The sequence below is a fragment of the Lates calcarifer genome, linkage group LG14, assembly GCF_001640805.2.
Source record: "Lates calcarifer isolate ASB-BC8 linkage group LG14, TLL_Latcal_v3, whole genome shotgun sequence".
Taxonomy (NCBI): Eukaryota; Metazoa; Chordata; class Actinopteri; family Centropomidae; genus Lates; species Lates calcarifer.
Window position 1 is genome coordinate 869,145 of NC_066846.1, and position 14,554 is coordinate 883,698.

Below are 14,554 nucleotides of genomic sequence, written 5' to 3' on the forward strand. Positions count from 1 at the left end.
AATGCTGAAAAGGTGCTTCAAAGTATTCTGTTTATTACACAATAAGCTTCATAATGTGTCACAATACAAGTTCTTATTTGTATTATAGTGTTTGATGGGCATCCCCACCCAACTGCTGAGAGGTCAAAAAGCATACATACACACAGGCTCAGATACACACCTACAAACACACAGAGAATACGCCCTGTCCATATCACTCACTGTTACTCATTTACACATTTTGCAACATCAAGTAAGCAATTCAGCATCTGCACCACCCACCCAACACATCACCCTTGGTTTCCACACAGCACTCCCCTCACCCATCCTGGCTCTCTATATAAAGTCCTCTGCTCTGTCCTTGTCCCTTCTGTCTTCTACTCCTGCTAACTAACAGTTAGCCATGGATACATTACAGTTTCTAATTTTACTCTTATGGATGTGTGGCTGTAGAGCAGAACAGGCACAGCATGGGTGAGTCATTCCCCTAAAATGATCAAATCTGATATAATGAATAATTAAATAAATACATAATGTAACAAGTTGAATTACATAGAAAATTTTACAAACTTTCTTAATGTCTTAAAATGTTCTGGGGGCATGGGGATGGGAGGGACTCATCACCTCAGCATTTCTAAAATCCTCACCAATAGCCTGCAGCTCTGTGGTATCTGGGTAACTCTTACTATATCCCTATAAAAATGTATAGATTGCCTTGAGTAATAGTGAGTTTATGGGGACTTTATTCTATTGATGTACTGCTATTATTGCTTTTACTCTTCTAGTGCTGTGTTTATAATATCATTTTAATTGGGATTCTTATAGTTATGTACTTTGGATTTTACTGTCAGTAGTTTAGTCCAAATTTACAGACAGGTTAAAGGGTCACAATATAACATAGGATGAAACCTAATTTGATAACTCACTTATGTCACTCATAAAAATTGCTGATAAATTAATAAATCCTACAGGATTTGTTAATCACAGCCTGCATGTCGCAAATTTGATGACGCAGGCCTTTGGTGTTGTTGACTGACCTTTTACGTTGGATTGTTATGTAACTGCAGCACAACTGTTGCACATTTCCTTCATCTGTAATTACATATGATGGCAACTGCAGACTAAATCTACACTTACCTTATACAACCACAGAAGTGTTCTTTAATGTATCTAAAATAAATATTTCACCCTTGGTAATATTTAGATATCAACGTCTTTTCTCATGACCTTTTTAGGCCTCTGTATTTTACTGTAAAGGGAAACAAGTTGATAGACTTTTAACCTAACTTTAACTGGAATATGTTCCTGTCTGTCTTTTTATATTTACAGACTACAGACAACACAAAGAGAAGATGGTAGGTTGGTTTTAATAATCCAATTAATTGTTATCATTTTTAGCACTTATTTACACAAAAAAAACACATAAATTAAATGGCAGACTAGTCTATATTTGAATGTAAGTATAACTTGGATGGCAGGCCATCCATCCATGTATTTTTAGAACCAATTATTCTGAACTAAACACACATACACATACAGTCACTTTCACATTCACAGTTATTTAGTCCCCACTTTACCAGAAACTACTGACTGTTAAACCTATGGCCATTTTGCTGTGAGGCAGCATTGCTAACACCATGAATGCCCACAGCAAGCTGAATGATAATAAAAGCCAAAGAAACAAGAAAAAAATGACTTGTTTTGGTGGTAAATTACATTACATTGCAATTCTTGATCTGCTTTACCTCTACAGTGTCCAATTGTCTGTGTGCTTGAATTGTGTTTGTGTTTTTCCAGCAGGAGTGCTGGCCTCCTGTGACTTTAACCAGGACAGTGACCCGTTCTGTAGGTTCAGCCAGGACACCACAGACAACAGTGACTGGACTCGTCATAAAGGTCCAACCCCAACACCTGGCACTGGCCCTAGTGGAGACTACCCTGATGGAAGTCAGTCCTGAATGCATAGTTTATTTAAAATATTTAGTCCACCATTAATTTAGAGCTCTATGATGGAAACACTGAGTTGTGATTCATGATAAGATAAAGTCACATCACCTGTCTAATTCTGTCTGCAGAGGGATTCTACATCTACCATGAGTGTGACAATGTGCCTAATGGGCAGACAGCTCGTCTGCTGAGCCCTGCCCTCTCATCACCGGCCTCTCAGATCTGTGTCCAATTTCAGTACTACATGTACGGCTCAGATAATATGAATACCTTGAGGGTTCTGGCCAAGAGGCCCAGTGGAGATGAAGAGGTCTGGAAGAAAACAGGAATCCAGAGTCCATCCTGGCTGAAGGGCTCAATCACTGTGTCCAAACCCAGCAGTCAGAGCATCACTGTGAGTGGCTGATCACTGTAGATGTTGCTTTAATTTTAATTTAACTTTAAATGTAACAGCAGGCGTTGAGCATGATTGTAGGAGCAGCAGGAGGCTTGACACAGATCGGGAGGCTGCGCACTTGCAGAAAGCGACAGCAGAAGACAGACAAAAAAAAAGCATAAAAGTGGCAGAGAATGATGAAGAGAAGGGACAAAGAGAGAGCAAGGCACACAGCCTGGAAGCTTGTATGCTTGAGGAAGGAAACAAACAGAGTTTGTTAGAGTGATGCAGACAGCAACCTACCAGTGGTAGAATGGTAATAGGTCTGAAATAAGTATAGTATACATAAGGTAATAGAAACAACACTGAACATAACTCACAGGTGAAACTCATTCAACCATGACAGCTAACTGACCACAAACACACTTTAAAATGAATGAGTCTCCTTTTCAGATTAGCCATAAAGACATGCTTTCCTCATGCACTTCCCATCCACTCCTTGTTTGTGCAAAATATATTCCCACACCTATCTAAAACTAAAATGAGGCTCCAGTGGAGTGACTGTGTCAAATCAAGTGGATATTGTTTATCTTTTTAGTATTTATCTTTATAGCACAAAATTCCCTGTCTGTCTGCTACCATGCCTCCAGGACACCATCATGGCCATCCCTTATTTTCATAGAATACCTGTTATAGCTTAGACACTATAAAAACAAAGCCATACCCCATGTGAGGAGTCAAGATTACATTCAGGTTTAATGTAAATCTTTCTTTTAAAATTCCAGAAAACTGGTAAAAGAAAATTAATGCATGCTTCCATCTGCTACAGTTTTATGCTAACTTTCCAATCCTTACAAGATGTTATAATTAAAAGAGCTCCAGTCAAAGCTCAAACAAACAAACAAAACGTTGAGGAAATTATGATGTGACATTTGTTTATGTTTGTGCCATGCAATAATGGGAGGTTACAGTCTCCTCATCATTCTGCACAGATGCAGTTCCATGCAGATTTTTAATCCTAATTTACATATAAAAATGTTTAGCTGGAAATGCACCTAATGTCTTCTAAATAAAAAAATATAAAGTTGAGCCAAATCAGCTGTGGTGCACTGTAACCTGAGATAATTGCCATTTGAATTAATTAATCTAATCCAACAGTGCAAAGCTGAACAAGGGCTTTGTAGGGTGATAATGTTTTCTCTTTGTGTTTCTAGATTGTGTTTGAGGCACAGAGAGGCTTCACTGCCTCCTGTGATACAGCTCTAGACAACATTGTCATTACTGAGGGAGCCTGTCCATGTGAGTTAACACATACACACATACACACACACACACACAAATATAAATATTACTGTATGGCTGATTGAATGTTTTTGTTTTTTGTGCACAGCTTGTGTCTCTGGCTGTGATTTTGACACTCTTGGTGACCTGTGTGGGTGGATGACTCACAATGAGGATCCTGATGCATTTGGCTTTGAACAGTGGGTTGGGGCAACAGACACTGAAGGCACTGGACCTGATGATGACTTCTCCAAACCTGGATGTAAGTGGTTCCTCTTTTCAAAAGTCAGATAAAGTCTGATGATAAAGGGCACAAAATGCTTTCTGAAGAAATGATAAGATGTCCAGATTAAGGGTAACATTATTTCCCCCCTGACCCTCTCTTTGTGTTCATGATTTAAGTGTCATAGACACTGCATGATATATTTTTTTTATTCTACTCACATCTTTCCATTGACCTCTAGTGTTTACATTGCATTCAGTCTGAGCACCTCCTTTTTAGCCTCTTACAGTCTTGCTCAATCACATTTCTTAGCACCACGTTCGCTTTTTCAAAACACTTCAGTCAGAACAACAGCAGTTGATGAGAAGCTGCTGATCACTGATTTTTCAAAATCCATGAATAATTTTCTCAACCACCACTACAACAACTATGTTGTAAACCTAACAGAGTGTTTTAATTGGATGGTACACTGTGAAGTCTCACCATACTATCCTAGTCACAGAGTGGCACAACCTATCCCAGGATGGTATCACTTTTTCTTCCCCTTACTCTCCTCACCTTACATTTCTTTAACCTATTAGAATAATTCTTTCCTCATTAACCACCAGCCGCATGATCAGATGTCTCTCTTGCACACAGTGAGTTCTAGATTTCTGCATGTGTCTCCAGAACTTTGTTACAGTGGATCAGGCTGCAGTAAGATCTTTCCCAGGTGTATTGCAAGAGAGGACATGAGGAGTGATGTGAATGACAGTTAACCTGCACTTTTGTATTTCTATATCTGTAGCTATATACGTGTTGTATTCCCTATTGTATATGGACAACAGTGAATAGAGTGCACTTATTCAGTGAATAGTGAATACATATAGTTTTGTATTGCATTGCTGGAAATACTTGAAATACACTAATCAACCACAACATTAAAACAACCTGCCAAATATTGTGTAGTTCCCCTTTGTGCCCTCATCGTGCTTGGTTTGCCACAGGTAGCACAGTCCATGCAATGAAGAAATGGCATTCTTGTAATTAAATCTTGGTTTATAACAAATTCATATGGTAAAAAAATATATAAAAGATAATTAAAAGATGATAGTAACATATATTGTGATACTACCTGTTGTTTATGTTTTTTAGGTGCAGAGGAAAATAGTACTGAGAAAATGTCATTCTGGTACCAGAGTTGCCTCTGAGTTGTAGATCAAGTGTTTCAGTTGTAAGAGCACATTTGGATGTGAGATTAATAATTGTGCTGAGTTTTGAAAAAGTGAGCTCAGTGTAGAGAAATGTGTTAGCAGTTGTGAAAAACTATTACTGTGGTATAGGGAATAAACCAGCAACTTGACAAAGTCTTTATTTTATTTGTTTTATTTTATCCCTACCTAAATGGCAGTTGTTTATTTTAACCCTTCTATACATAGTGGGTGCCTACATGTTGATGGATTCCTTTGGAGCTGTCCCTGGAGTCAGTTCTCAGATCAGAAGTCCTCTATTAACCCCCTCCTCTGGATGTCTGGACCTCATCTTCCACTACTACCTGTATGGCACCAGCACCTCCATGGAGCTCAGCGTCCACACCATGACCGCAGGTAAACATTTATTGTAATGTGTATAGATAGACAGAAATAACAGACAGCATAAACATATTTATTTGGCTTGAATTTGTTTTTCCATTTACCAGGTGGAAGCCTTGGACCTTCTCTTTTCACTCTTAGGGGGAACAAGGGTCAAGGCTGGAAGTCTGCAGAAGTTCGCTACATTGGAACTGCTGCTGTTAAGGTAAATACTAGAACTTTTTATGTCTCTGTGTGTGCACACAGTTTTATATTAACTTACTTAAATACATTTATATATATTTCAGTTTGTCATTGTGGGTACCTACGGCGAAACTTCTCAGACAGATATTGCTGTTGATGCTGCGTGCATCATGGCCTGTAAAGGTGAGAAACTGACCAAAGGATATTCAAGTTACTCTCTGCACCATCAGAAATACATATTTGTTGTGCCAGTGATAGATGTTTTTATGAGAAATTATTTATCTTTATCTATCTATTTATAGCTCAGCCAACAACTCCTCTACCACCAGTAACAACTCCTGGACCAACTACACCTAAACCAACCACACCTAAACCAACAACTCCTGGACCAACCACACCTAAACCAACAACTCCTGGACCAACAACACCTAAACCAACAACTCCTGGACCAACCACACCTAAACCAATAACACCTAAACCAACAACTCCAGGACCAACAACACCAAAACCAACTCCTGGACTAACAACACAGAAACCAACAACTCCTGGACCAACCACACCAAAGCCAACAACACCTGGACCAACTACACTTAAACCAACAACTCCAGGACTGACTACACCAAAACCAACAACACTTGGACCAACTACACCTGGACCAACTACACCAAAACCAACTACACCTAAACCAACTACACCTAAACCAACAACTCCTGGACCAACAACACCTAAACCAACAACTCCAGGACCAACAACACCACAGCCAACAACAACTCCAGGACCGACTACACCAAAGCCAACAACTCCAGGACAGACTACACCAAAACCAACAACTCCAGGACCGAGTACACCTAAGCCAACAACTCCAGGACCAACTACACCAAAACCAACAACTCCAGGACAGAGTACACCTAAGCCAACAACTCCAGGACCAACAACACCAAAGCCAACAACTCCAGGACCGACTACACCTAAGCCAACAACTCCAGGACAGACTACACCAAAACCAACAACTCCAGGACCGAGTACACCTAAGCCAACAACTCCAGGACCAACTACACCAAAACCAACAACTCCAGGACAGAGTACACCTAAGCCAACAACTCCAGGACCAACTACACCAAAACCAACAACTCCAGGACAGAGTACACCTAAGCCAACAACTCCAGGACCAACTACACCAAAACCAACAACTCCAGGACCAACTACACCAAAACCAACAACTCCAGGACCGACTACACCTAAGCCAACAACTCCAGGACCAACTACACCTAAGCCAACAACTCCAGGACCAAGTATGCCTAAACAGACTACCTCTGGACATCTAAGCCACCAAGTATGAGGTGCCCACAGAGGCTTCTAATAAATCTTCCCTTCTTTCTCTTTCTTCCTTTTGTCCTTTCCTTCTTCTGTCCTTTCTTTCTTATTTTTCCTGTACAGAACCATGCCCTCCTGGTGCAGAATATGTAGACTGTGGTCCAGCTTGTATCCCAACCTGTATGGAACCCTCCACCAATTGCTCTGGGTCCTGTATCAGTGGCTGCTTCTGCAAACCAGGATTTGTTTTCAAGGGACGGCGCTGTGTGCCACTGGAGAAATGTGGCTGTCTGGATGACCACAATAACTATTATGAGGTTAGATGTCCTAGTTAATATTACCATGTGTATAGATTATTTAGTAAAAAAAAAAAAAGCACTTCTATGTCACTAGAAGCAGTAACACAGAGTACACACTGGTAGTATTAATCCTTTGTTCAATTTTGTTTCAGCCTGGAGAGATTGTATTTGGAGATGGCTGCTCAAAACTGTGTCGCTGTGCTGGGAACTACACTTTGGAATGTGTTGATAACTCCTGTGACCCCACTGAAGAGTGTCACACAGTTAATGGTGTTGCAGGCTGTTATCCTAAAGGTAACAATCCCTGGTACCTTGTCAAGGAATCGGTGCAGGAACTGGTGCAGCAGCTTGAAATTATTTAGTTTGAACAATTATGCCACCCAACCATATCTGAATGCAAAAGTGTTTAGAACTGTTCCTAACAGCCACACTAAGAAGTGCTGTTTTTTACCTTTCTGAAACTGTTTTAGCAGTGTTGGTCTCTGAGGGTGTGCAGAGTCAAAAATGAAAGACCTATCATTTTGGCCTATGCCATTTCATGAATCATGTCCCTTAGGCGGAATAAAAAATGCAGTGTAAAGGTCCTGTGGTGTGGTCTGTTGTTGGCATTGGAGTGACTCCTAAATGTGAGCTTACAAGTAAATTTGCTGACTTGATAGTCAGGTTCCAGTGGTGCAATACATTAATCCAAAAAAAAGAGTTTAACTTTGACTTTATGACTTGTGCTAGTGTTGAACTACATTTTAGTATTTATCATTGTCCTTTAACTGTCAATTGCAACCAAAGTGGTTGCTCCTCAACAAAACAAAAAACATATTTGTAACAAAATAGCTTTTAACATACAGTTTCTTGTGTGTTATTACCTCAGGTACATCCACATGCATAGCATCCGGTGACCCCCACTACACCACATTTGACAAACGCAAGTACAACTTCATGGGCAACTGCAGCTATCTGATGTCTGGACCCTGCAATGAAACGGTTCTGCCATACTTTGAGGTCCATGCTGACAATGAAAATCGCTTTAACAGGCCCACTATCTCCTATGTGAAGGCTGTACATGTATATGTACAGATGGTGAAGATCTCCATTCTCAAAGGTGGCACTGTGCAGGTAAGAAATGAGAGGAGGAAGTGCAGCACTAACACAGTTAAAACAGGGTGGTACAGTTAAAACAATAGCATGAAAACAATTACACTATTGTCATATCTATGGTATATTGGCAAGGGCTGTTGTTTAGAAATCACTTGCATACTGGTGAAAATGCATCTCTCCAGTTACTAATACTATTGTAGTGTAATTAGTAACTGAAAATTCAATACTGCTGTAATCACTCATGTTATTCACGTCTGCTTTTCCTATACAGGTCAATGGGACCAATGTAAACCTGCCAGTGACTTTGCCTCCTAGTGTTTCTGTGTTCAAGTCAGGAAAGCACTACACTGTGTCTATGGACTTTGGTGTGACTGTTCGCTATGATGGAAACCACTTCATGGACATCAAAGTGATCAAAGAGTGAGTGAAGACTGAACAGATGCTGTCACTGGAGACTGTCTCTTTATATGCATTCTTCCCAACCCCACACAGAATCATATTTTTAAAGGAAGATTTGGAATGATGCTGAGAATTGATTGATAAGCAATGCACATGCTAGTGCTTGGTCGGAATGACAAGTCACAAACATTTGGAGATTGTTGAATATTGTGGAGAGGTAGAAAGATGCAGCTAAATTCTTGCTCTCACTTCCACAAATTACTAACTTGTAATTTTTTTTTTGTAATGAGCAGCTATAAGGGTCAGCTGTGTGGACTGTGTGGAGATTATGATGGGGATGCCAAAGATGACTTCCGTAAGCCAGATGGATCATTGACTAACAGTGCCAATGACTTTGGACACAGCTGGAACACTGATCCAGAGTCAGTACTGCAGGGATACAAACATTCATACATTTTCTTCAACTACTGTAAATTTTTGGTAGCTATTTTGAGATTTAGTCTTACTTACAGTACTGCCATCTAATGATAGCTTTAGTCTTATTTAATCCTTTTTGTTTTTAGTCCATTTTTAGTTAGCTGAAACTCTTTAGATTCTTGTCTTGTCTTGGTTGAAAAAAAAAAAACTAAATATTTTAGTCTAGTTTGAGCCAACAAAAACAGTTTATTCCTTTTAAATATTTCAAATTCTCTTTATACAACACCAGCTACATTACAATATTTAGATAGTTTTCTTTTAGGGATTTTGATTGTGCCACCAGTGATGGGTGTGGACTTTATAACTCTTGTTGCACAGTTGCATGTGGATAGCACAAATAATTTGATGAGGCATGCGTTTTGATATGACTGATTAAATCAATATGCTGTCTTTTGACCTGGGTTCCACACCCAGGCTGAATTAGATGCAGATACGGACCTTCATGGTCACATGCTGAATATTACCTGAAGATAAGCATTATAACTGTACTCAATTCATTCTTTTGGGAGGGACCATGGATTCACAGTGCAGATGCTGTTGGCTTTTGACAACAACACTAACACACACAGAACTTCTCTAACTGACTATGTTAACAGGTGTAATAAGAAACCCAACACCACCATCCCTGGGTGTGATGGAGGAGAGCAGGAACTGTATGAGAGCTCTGGATACTGTGGCATCCTGTTGGACAAAAAGGGTCCTTTCGCTGTATGCCACCCCAGAGTCAACCCCAATGTAATTGCACCCACATTCACACGGCATACCCATACAAATGTATACACTGCACACAAATATGAAGCTGTTCTCACATCAAAAGGTTTTGATGTTGTGAGAATTCTAGTGTAGCCATACATAATAAAAACAAGCAGTATATTATTTAAGTAGCTGTTCCATTTTGTGGTGCAGCAATTCAATTTCCTTTTATTCCATCCTTGTAGAGAGCCATAACTGAGTATTTGCAAAGTGGGCTTTTGTAGTATTGTATTAAAGATACCCTGCTACAAAACTCCTAATGGAGATTATTAAGTGTATACAGAAGGGATAAGTTATTGAAAGTGCTGACCTTAATTTCCAATTCCAATTCCAAAAAAAATTGATAATGCTCCGTGATAGGTAAGATGGTTAGCTTTGACTCAAAGTTCCACCAGATAAGAGTCTAAAGCTGAAAAGAGACCAAAAAAGACAGAGACACAAATTTGACAAATTTGTAGTATAAGATGAAGAGACAGAATTTCACATTGTAACTCAATACTCTGTATGTGTGTCTTCAGAATTACTTCAGGGACTGTCTATTTGACTTGTGTGAGCTGGATGGAGCCAAGCCTATTCTGTGTGAAGCCATTGAAGCCTATGTAAATGAATGCCAGGACCGTGGAGTCAACATTGGACCCTGGAGGAATGAAACCTTTTGCCGTGAGTGTTGGGTGAATGAATGGATCAAGAAGTTGTAGCACTATTTAGGAAGTCTCCTAAATGGTGAGATAAGACTGCTGTAAATGCAGCCAGCATATGCCTATCACTGACTTCAGCCTGCCATCCTCTCCCTAGCCTTGAGCTGCCCCCCCAACAGCCACTATGAGCCCTGTACAGACCCTTGTCAGGAAACCTGCTTTGGGAAACCTCCCTCCTGTGGCGGGCCCTGTTCTGAAGCCTGTGTGTGTGACCCTGGCTACGTCCTGAGTGCCGGCAAGTGCGTCAAGAAGAGTTCATGCGGCTGCAAACACACCAATGGCCAATATTATGAGGTACACGGGGAGGGGAGTGTGTATGTTTGTGTATTGACAACTGTGCCTGTGTAGCCTAGTTATTCACACAGTTCTCATGTGTGTGTATGTCTCAGCCTGGAGAAGAGTTTTATGTCGAGGACTGTAAGCTGAAGTGTAGGTGTGATGTTCCCTTCGTTACCTGTGTGGCCTCTGAATGCCCCCCAATGCATGAGTGTAAACTCCAGGATGGAGAGTTGGGCTGCTATCCCACTGGTAAGTTTATAGCTGCACTGCCAGCCGAGTGGGAACTGAACCGGACATGAATTACTACATCACAGCTGAGTTGTGTTCTGATGTCCTGGGGTTGTCTTTCTCTCAGGCTCTCAGGACTGTGTGGTCTCTGGAGATCCTCATTACAATACTTTTGACAAGAAATTCTACAGTTTCATGGGAACATGTACCTACACACTGGCCAGGACCTGCAAGAACAACACAGGTAGGAACAGGTTTACACATTTATGTCTTTAGAAGTGTCCTTCATTGCACCTCAACACTGTTTTCATCCTAATAATTCATCTAGTTTTCTTTTTGACTGTCACCACCTGCAGTTGTTGCAAATGTCTCAACCTGCCACAAACATAAACACATTCTCCAGTTGCAACCACATGCATATCCTAAGACAAGTGACTCTGAAAAATCTGATGTCCTCAGAAATGAAAGTGATACCACAACTACATGATAAATTGTGGTATTAATTTAATTGTGAATTAAATTGTGGATTTTGAGGCTGGTGTGAATTTACTCACTCAGTTTTTAAAAAGTATGGTGTTGTGCTCTCTGTGCAGGTCCTTGGTTTTCAGTGGAGGGGAAGAATGAGGAGAGAGGAGTGTCGGGTGTGTCCTACCTGAGAAAGCTCTACGTCACTGTGAATGGAATCACTGTGACCATGATGAAGGCCAGAAGGACGCTGGTCAGTATGGACATTTACACCACTACACAATGCAGTCTATTTCTATAAATGTAGATAACTTATCACAAGAGGATGACTGGGCAAAACATGTGCATATACAGTACACACACACACACACACACACACACACACACACACAAACACCAGATGTAGCACTCTCTCTATATCAGTCTTAATCCTCTGGTTTAGTGAAATTACAACTTAAAGCCCGTCCCTTGTTCTTGTCACCTTTTTATTTGATCTTATCCTCCGCTCTTTGACTTTTATCCCTTATTCCCTGTATTCCGTAATCCCAGAAATCCGTCCACACCCTCCCTCTGTATCCTCTCCTGTTTGATGTGTCCACAGATCAAACATGTTTTCTCAGTGTCAGTGTTCTGTCATAATATCACACAGAACTAGGCAGCCAGAGATCCAAATCCCTGTGATGGCTTTTAGTCCATGTATTTTATGGCCTGTGATGAATCAAAATTGAAAAGTTGACTGTAAACTGTAAACTTACAACAAATTTTAACTGTACCTGTTAAACATCATCTCTTTGTCATCATTCCCTTATCCCCCCTGGGCAGGTGAACGGACGGCGGGTAGCCCTCCCTCACTCCCCCTCTCCTCTCATGTCTCTCAGTCTTGCTGGTCAGTACATCACCCTGCAGACACCCTTTGGTCTCAGGGTGCGTTGGGATGGAAACCATTACGCCCAGATCTCAGTTCCCAGGTTGGTATAGAGGTTTATCCAAATTAAACATGTCAAATAGTGACCTTCCTCTCCAGGTGTTTTGATGATGTTTATCGAATATGGCTGCTGTCTAAATAAAATGAACTCTCTGAATTGTTCTGATATTTCAAGGCAAACATACAAAATATCTACATGTATGAAAAATGTTGTGAATCTGATGAGATACATGCATCATTTTACATAAGAGTTGATAGTTTTTAATCCATGTTTCTTGCTGCAATGATGAATGCTAAAATTGTTCTTAGATGAAGCAAATTTTGCTCTTGTTTCACTTGCAGTATCTCTGCAGTTTGTTGCTGGTTGTTGCTGCTGTTTATTTTGGTATAATGGGGTCAAGTCAGGCGATGCGTCTGCACCTCAGCTCATGCCACTCAGAGTGAATATACATCCATTGTGTCTTTGAATTGACTGACCACACCTTTGAAGACAGACTGACATGGACTGGTTTCCCAGCAAATATTTTTAATTAGTAAGAATTTCTTCAAATGCAGCCAAGATGTAAAAGTCTAAAGAAAATCCGAATCTGATTCTAACTGATGAAAGTCATAGTTTAATCTCAGTGTAGATTGACACAACTAAAGAGGTATATTTCATGAAAACTGCTTAAGAAATCTGCTGGGCATCTGTGCAAGCTGTAGTTTAAAGGTCATACAGATCTTCTGTTCTTTTGTTTCTGATAAATCCTCCCAACATTCCTAATACTCTGGTTCTATACTGCATATTCCATTGATAATGCCCTGAGTAATAGTATCAGATGAAGAGATTTCTATGTTCTGTCTCTTTGTTTAAAGAATTCCAAAGGGCCAAACTGTATTTGGCCTTGTAAATCTTCTTAAGGTATTTCTCTTCATCTCTTAATCCCTTCTTCTCTGTGTCTTCGTCTCTTCAGCTCCTACTATGACCAGATGTGTGGTCTCTGTGGTGACTATGATGGGAACCCAAACAATGACTTCACCAAACCAGATGGTGCTCTGGTAGGAAATGTCAATGACTTCGGGAACAGCTGGCAGACAGAAGAGGATGAGGATGATTCGTGAGTTACACACAGAATATTTATGGATTTCCTTAAAACTTCCTTCAAAATTCAGTCATGTGACCAAGCTACACATGACTAAGCTCACGAATGAATAACAACATACAGAAATATATTTTTTAAACCATGTGGGCAATGTATGGATTTATGATTGTGTGCAAGTTCTGACAGCACAATGGGACAGTTTGAGCATGAGAATATTGTGAAAGCCAACATAATAAATGTTACTGCACACAGAACTGAGATACAAATAGAATGTCATAGATTTCTTAAATTACCTTTCCATTAACTGTCTAAATTGTCATACTTCTTGAGGATAAATGAAATGTGCTGTTGATTTAAGAAATAGAACGTGACCCTGTTGTTCTTGTATCAATCAGGTGTACCCCAGGCACCAAGCCTGACCCAGACTGTGACCCCAAACTTGAGGCTGAGGTGGTGAAACCAGACAAATGTGGCAAACTTAAAGACCCTGCTGGACCATTCCGGTGAGAAAATTCCTGAGTTCTGCTGTTAAGGTTGGAACTGCAAAATCATCCTGAGATACAGAATCAGAATCAGAACAGTTGTATCAAAAAATCTATAGATAGCTATGATATGACATGTGTAAGTCATATCATGTTGTTGTACTTTAACAATACTTGTACTTTAATATGTCAGTGCACTATTCTGGACTTCTAGTCCCAAACATGGGTCAAAAAAACTCCAGATCCTACATTTCCCATGATGCAACCTAGTAGTGTCTCTTGTTATTAATATCACTTGTAAATCTAAAATCTAAACTCATCTATTTACATGTCTTTTAGTAAGATGATTAAATATTTTTATTTGACTATATTAACCTTAAACCTTTCATCTTTAATGAATATCAGAAGAAAGACAACTCCCTGTTCTGAGCAGTGTCAGCATGTATTTATCTGGTATGGGTGTATCAGATTACAGAAGCAGTTAAAGGGTGTGACTGT

The 14,554-nt window shown here is 40.0% G+C and overlaps 1 protein-coding gene across 3 annotated transcripts in view; it reads left to right on the forward strand.

Moving 5' to 3' along the window:
- Positions 1 to 314: 314 nt before the first annotated feature.
- zanl (zonadhesin, like) overlaps positions 315 to 14,554 on the forward strand; it is a 29,100-nt gene continuing 14,860 nt past the window's right edge. For 2 of the 3 annotated variants that reach the window (XM_051075483.1, XM_018671095.2), the window contains exons 1-24: positions 315 to 453; positions 1,309 to 1,334; positions 1,777 to 1,926; positions 2,055 to 2,320; positions 3,517 to 3,601; positions 3,693 to 3,845; positions 5,225 to 5,392; positions 5,485 to 5,582; positions 5,665 to 5,743; positions 5,863 to 6,852; positions 6,998 to 7,191; positions 7,326 to 7,467; positions 8,042 to 8,286; positions 8,540 to 8,688; positions 8,961 to 9,089; positions 9,741 to 9,879; positions 10,416 to 10,557; positions 10,693 to 10,889; positions 10,985 to 11,123; positions 11,230 to 11,346; positions 11,696 to 11,820; positions 12,390 to 12,535; positions 13,446 to 13,589; positions 13,970 to 14,077. In XM_051075483.1, the coding sequence (XP_050931440.1) occupies positions 383 to 453; positions 1,309 to 1,334; positions 1,777 to 1,926; positions 2,055 to 2,320; positions 3,517 to 3,601; positions 3,693 to 3,845; positions 5,225 to 5,392; positions 5,485 to 5,582; positions 5,665 to 5,743; positions 5,863 to 6,852; positions 6,998 to 7,191; positions 7,326 to 7,467; positions 8,042 to 8,286; positions 8,540 to 8,688; positions 8,961 to 9,089; positions 9,741 to 9,879; positions 10,416 to 10,557; positions 10,693 to 10,889; positions 10,985 to 11,123; positions 11,230 to 11,346; positions 11,696 to 11,820; positions 12,390 to 12,535; positions 13,446 to 13,589; positions 13,970 to 14,077 (4,202 nt within the window). In that variant the 5' untranslated portion in view covers positions 315 to 382. The remainder of the gene's footprint in view (positions 454 to 1,308; positions 1,335 to 1,776; positions 1,927 to 2,054; positions 2,321 to 3,516; positions 3,602 to 3,692; positions 3,846 to 5,224; positions 5,393 to 5,484; positions 5,583 to 5,664; positions 5,744 to 5,862; positions 6,853 to 6,997; positions 7,192 to 7,325; positions 7,468 to 8,041; positions 8,287 to 8,539; positions 8,689 to 8,960; positions 9,090 to 9,740; positions 9,880 to 10,415; positions 10,558 to 10,692; positions 10,890 to 10,984; positions 11,124 to 11,229; positions 11,347 to 11,695; positions 11,821 to 12,389; positions 12,536 to 13,445; positions 13,590 to 13,969; positions 14,078 to 14,554) is intronic. The other variant, XM_051075484.1, reaches the window with a different exon arrangement.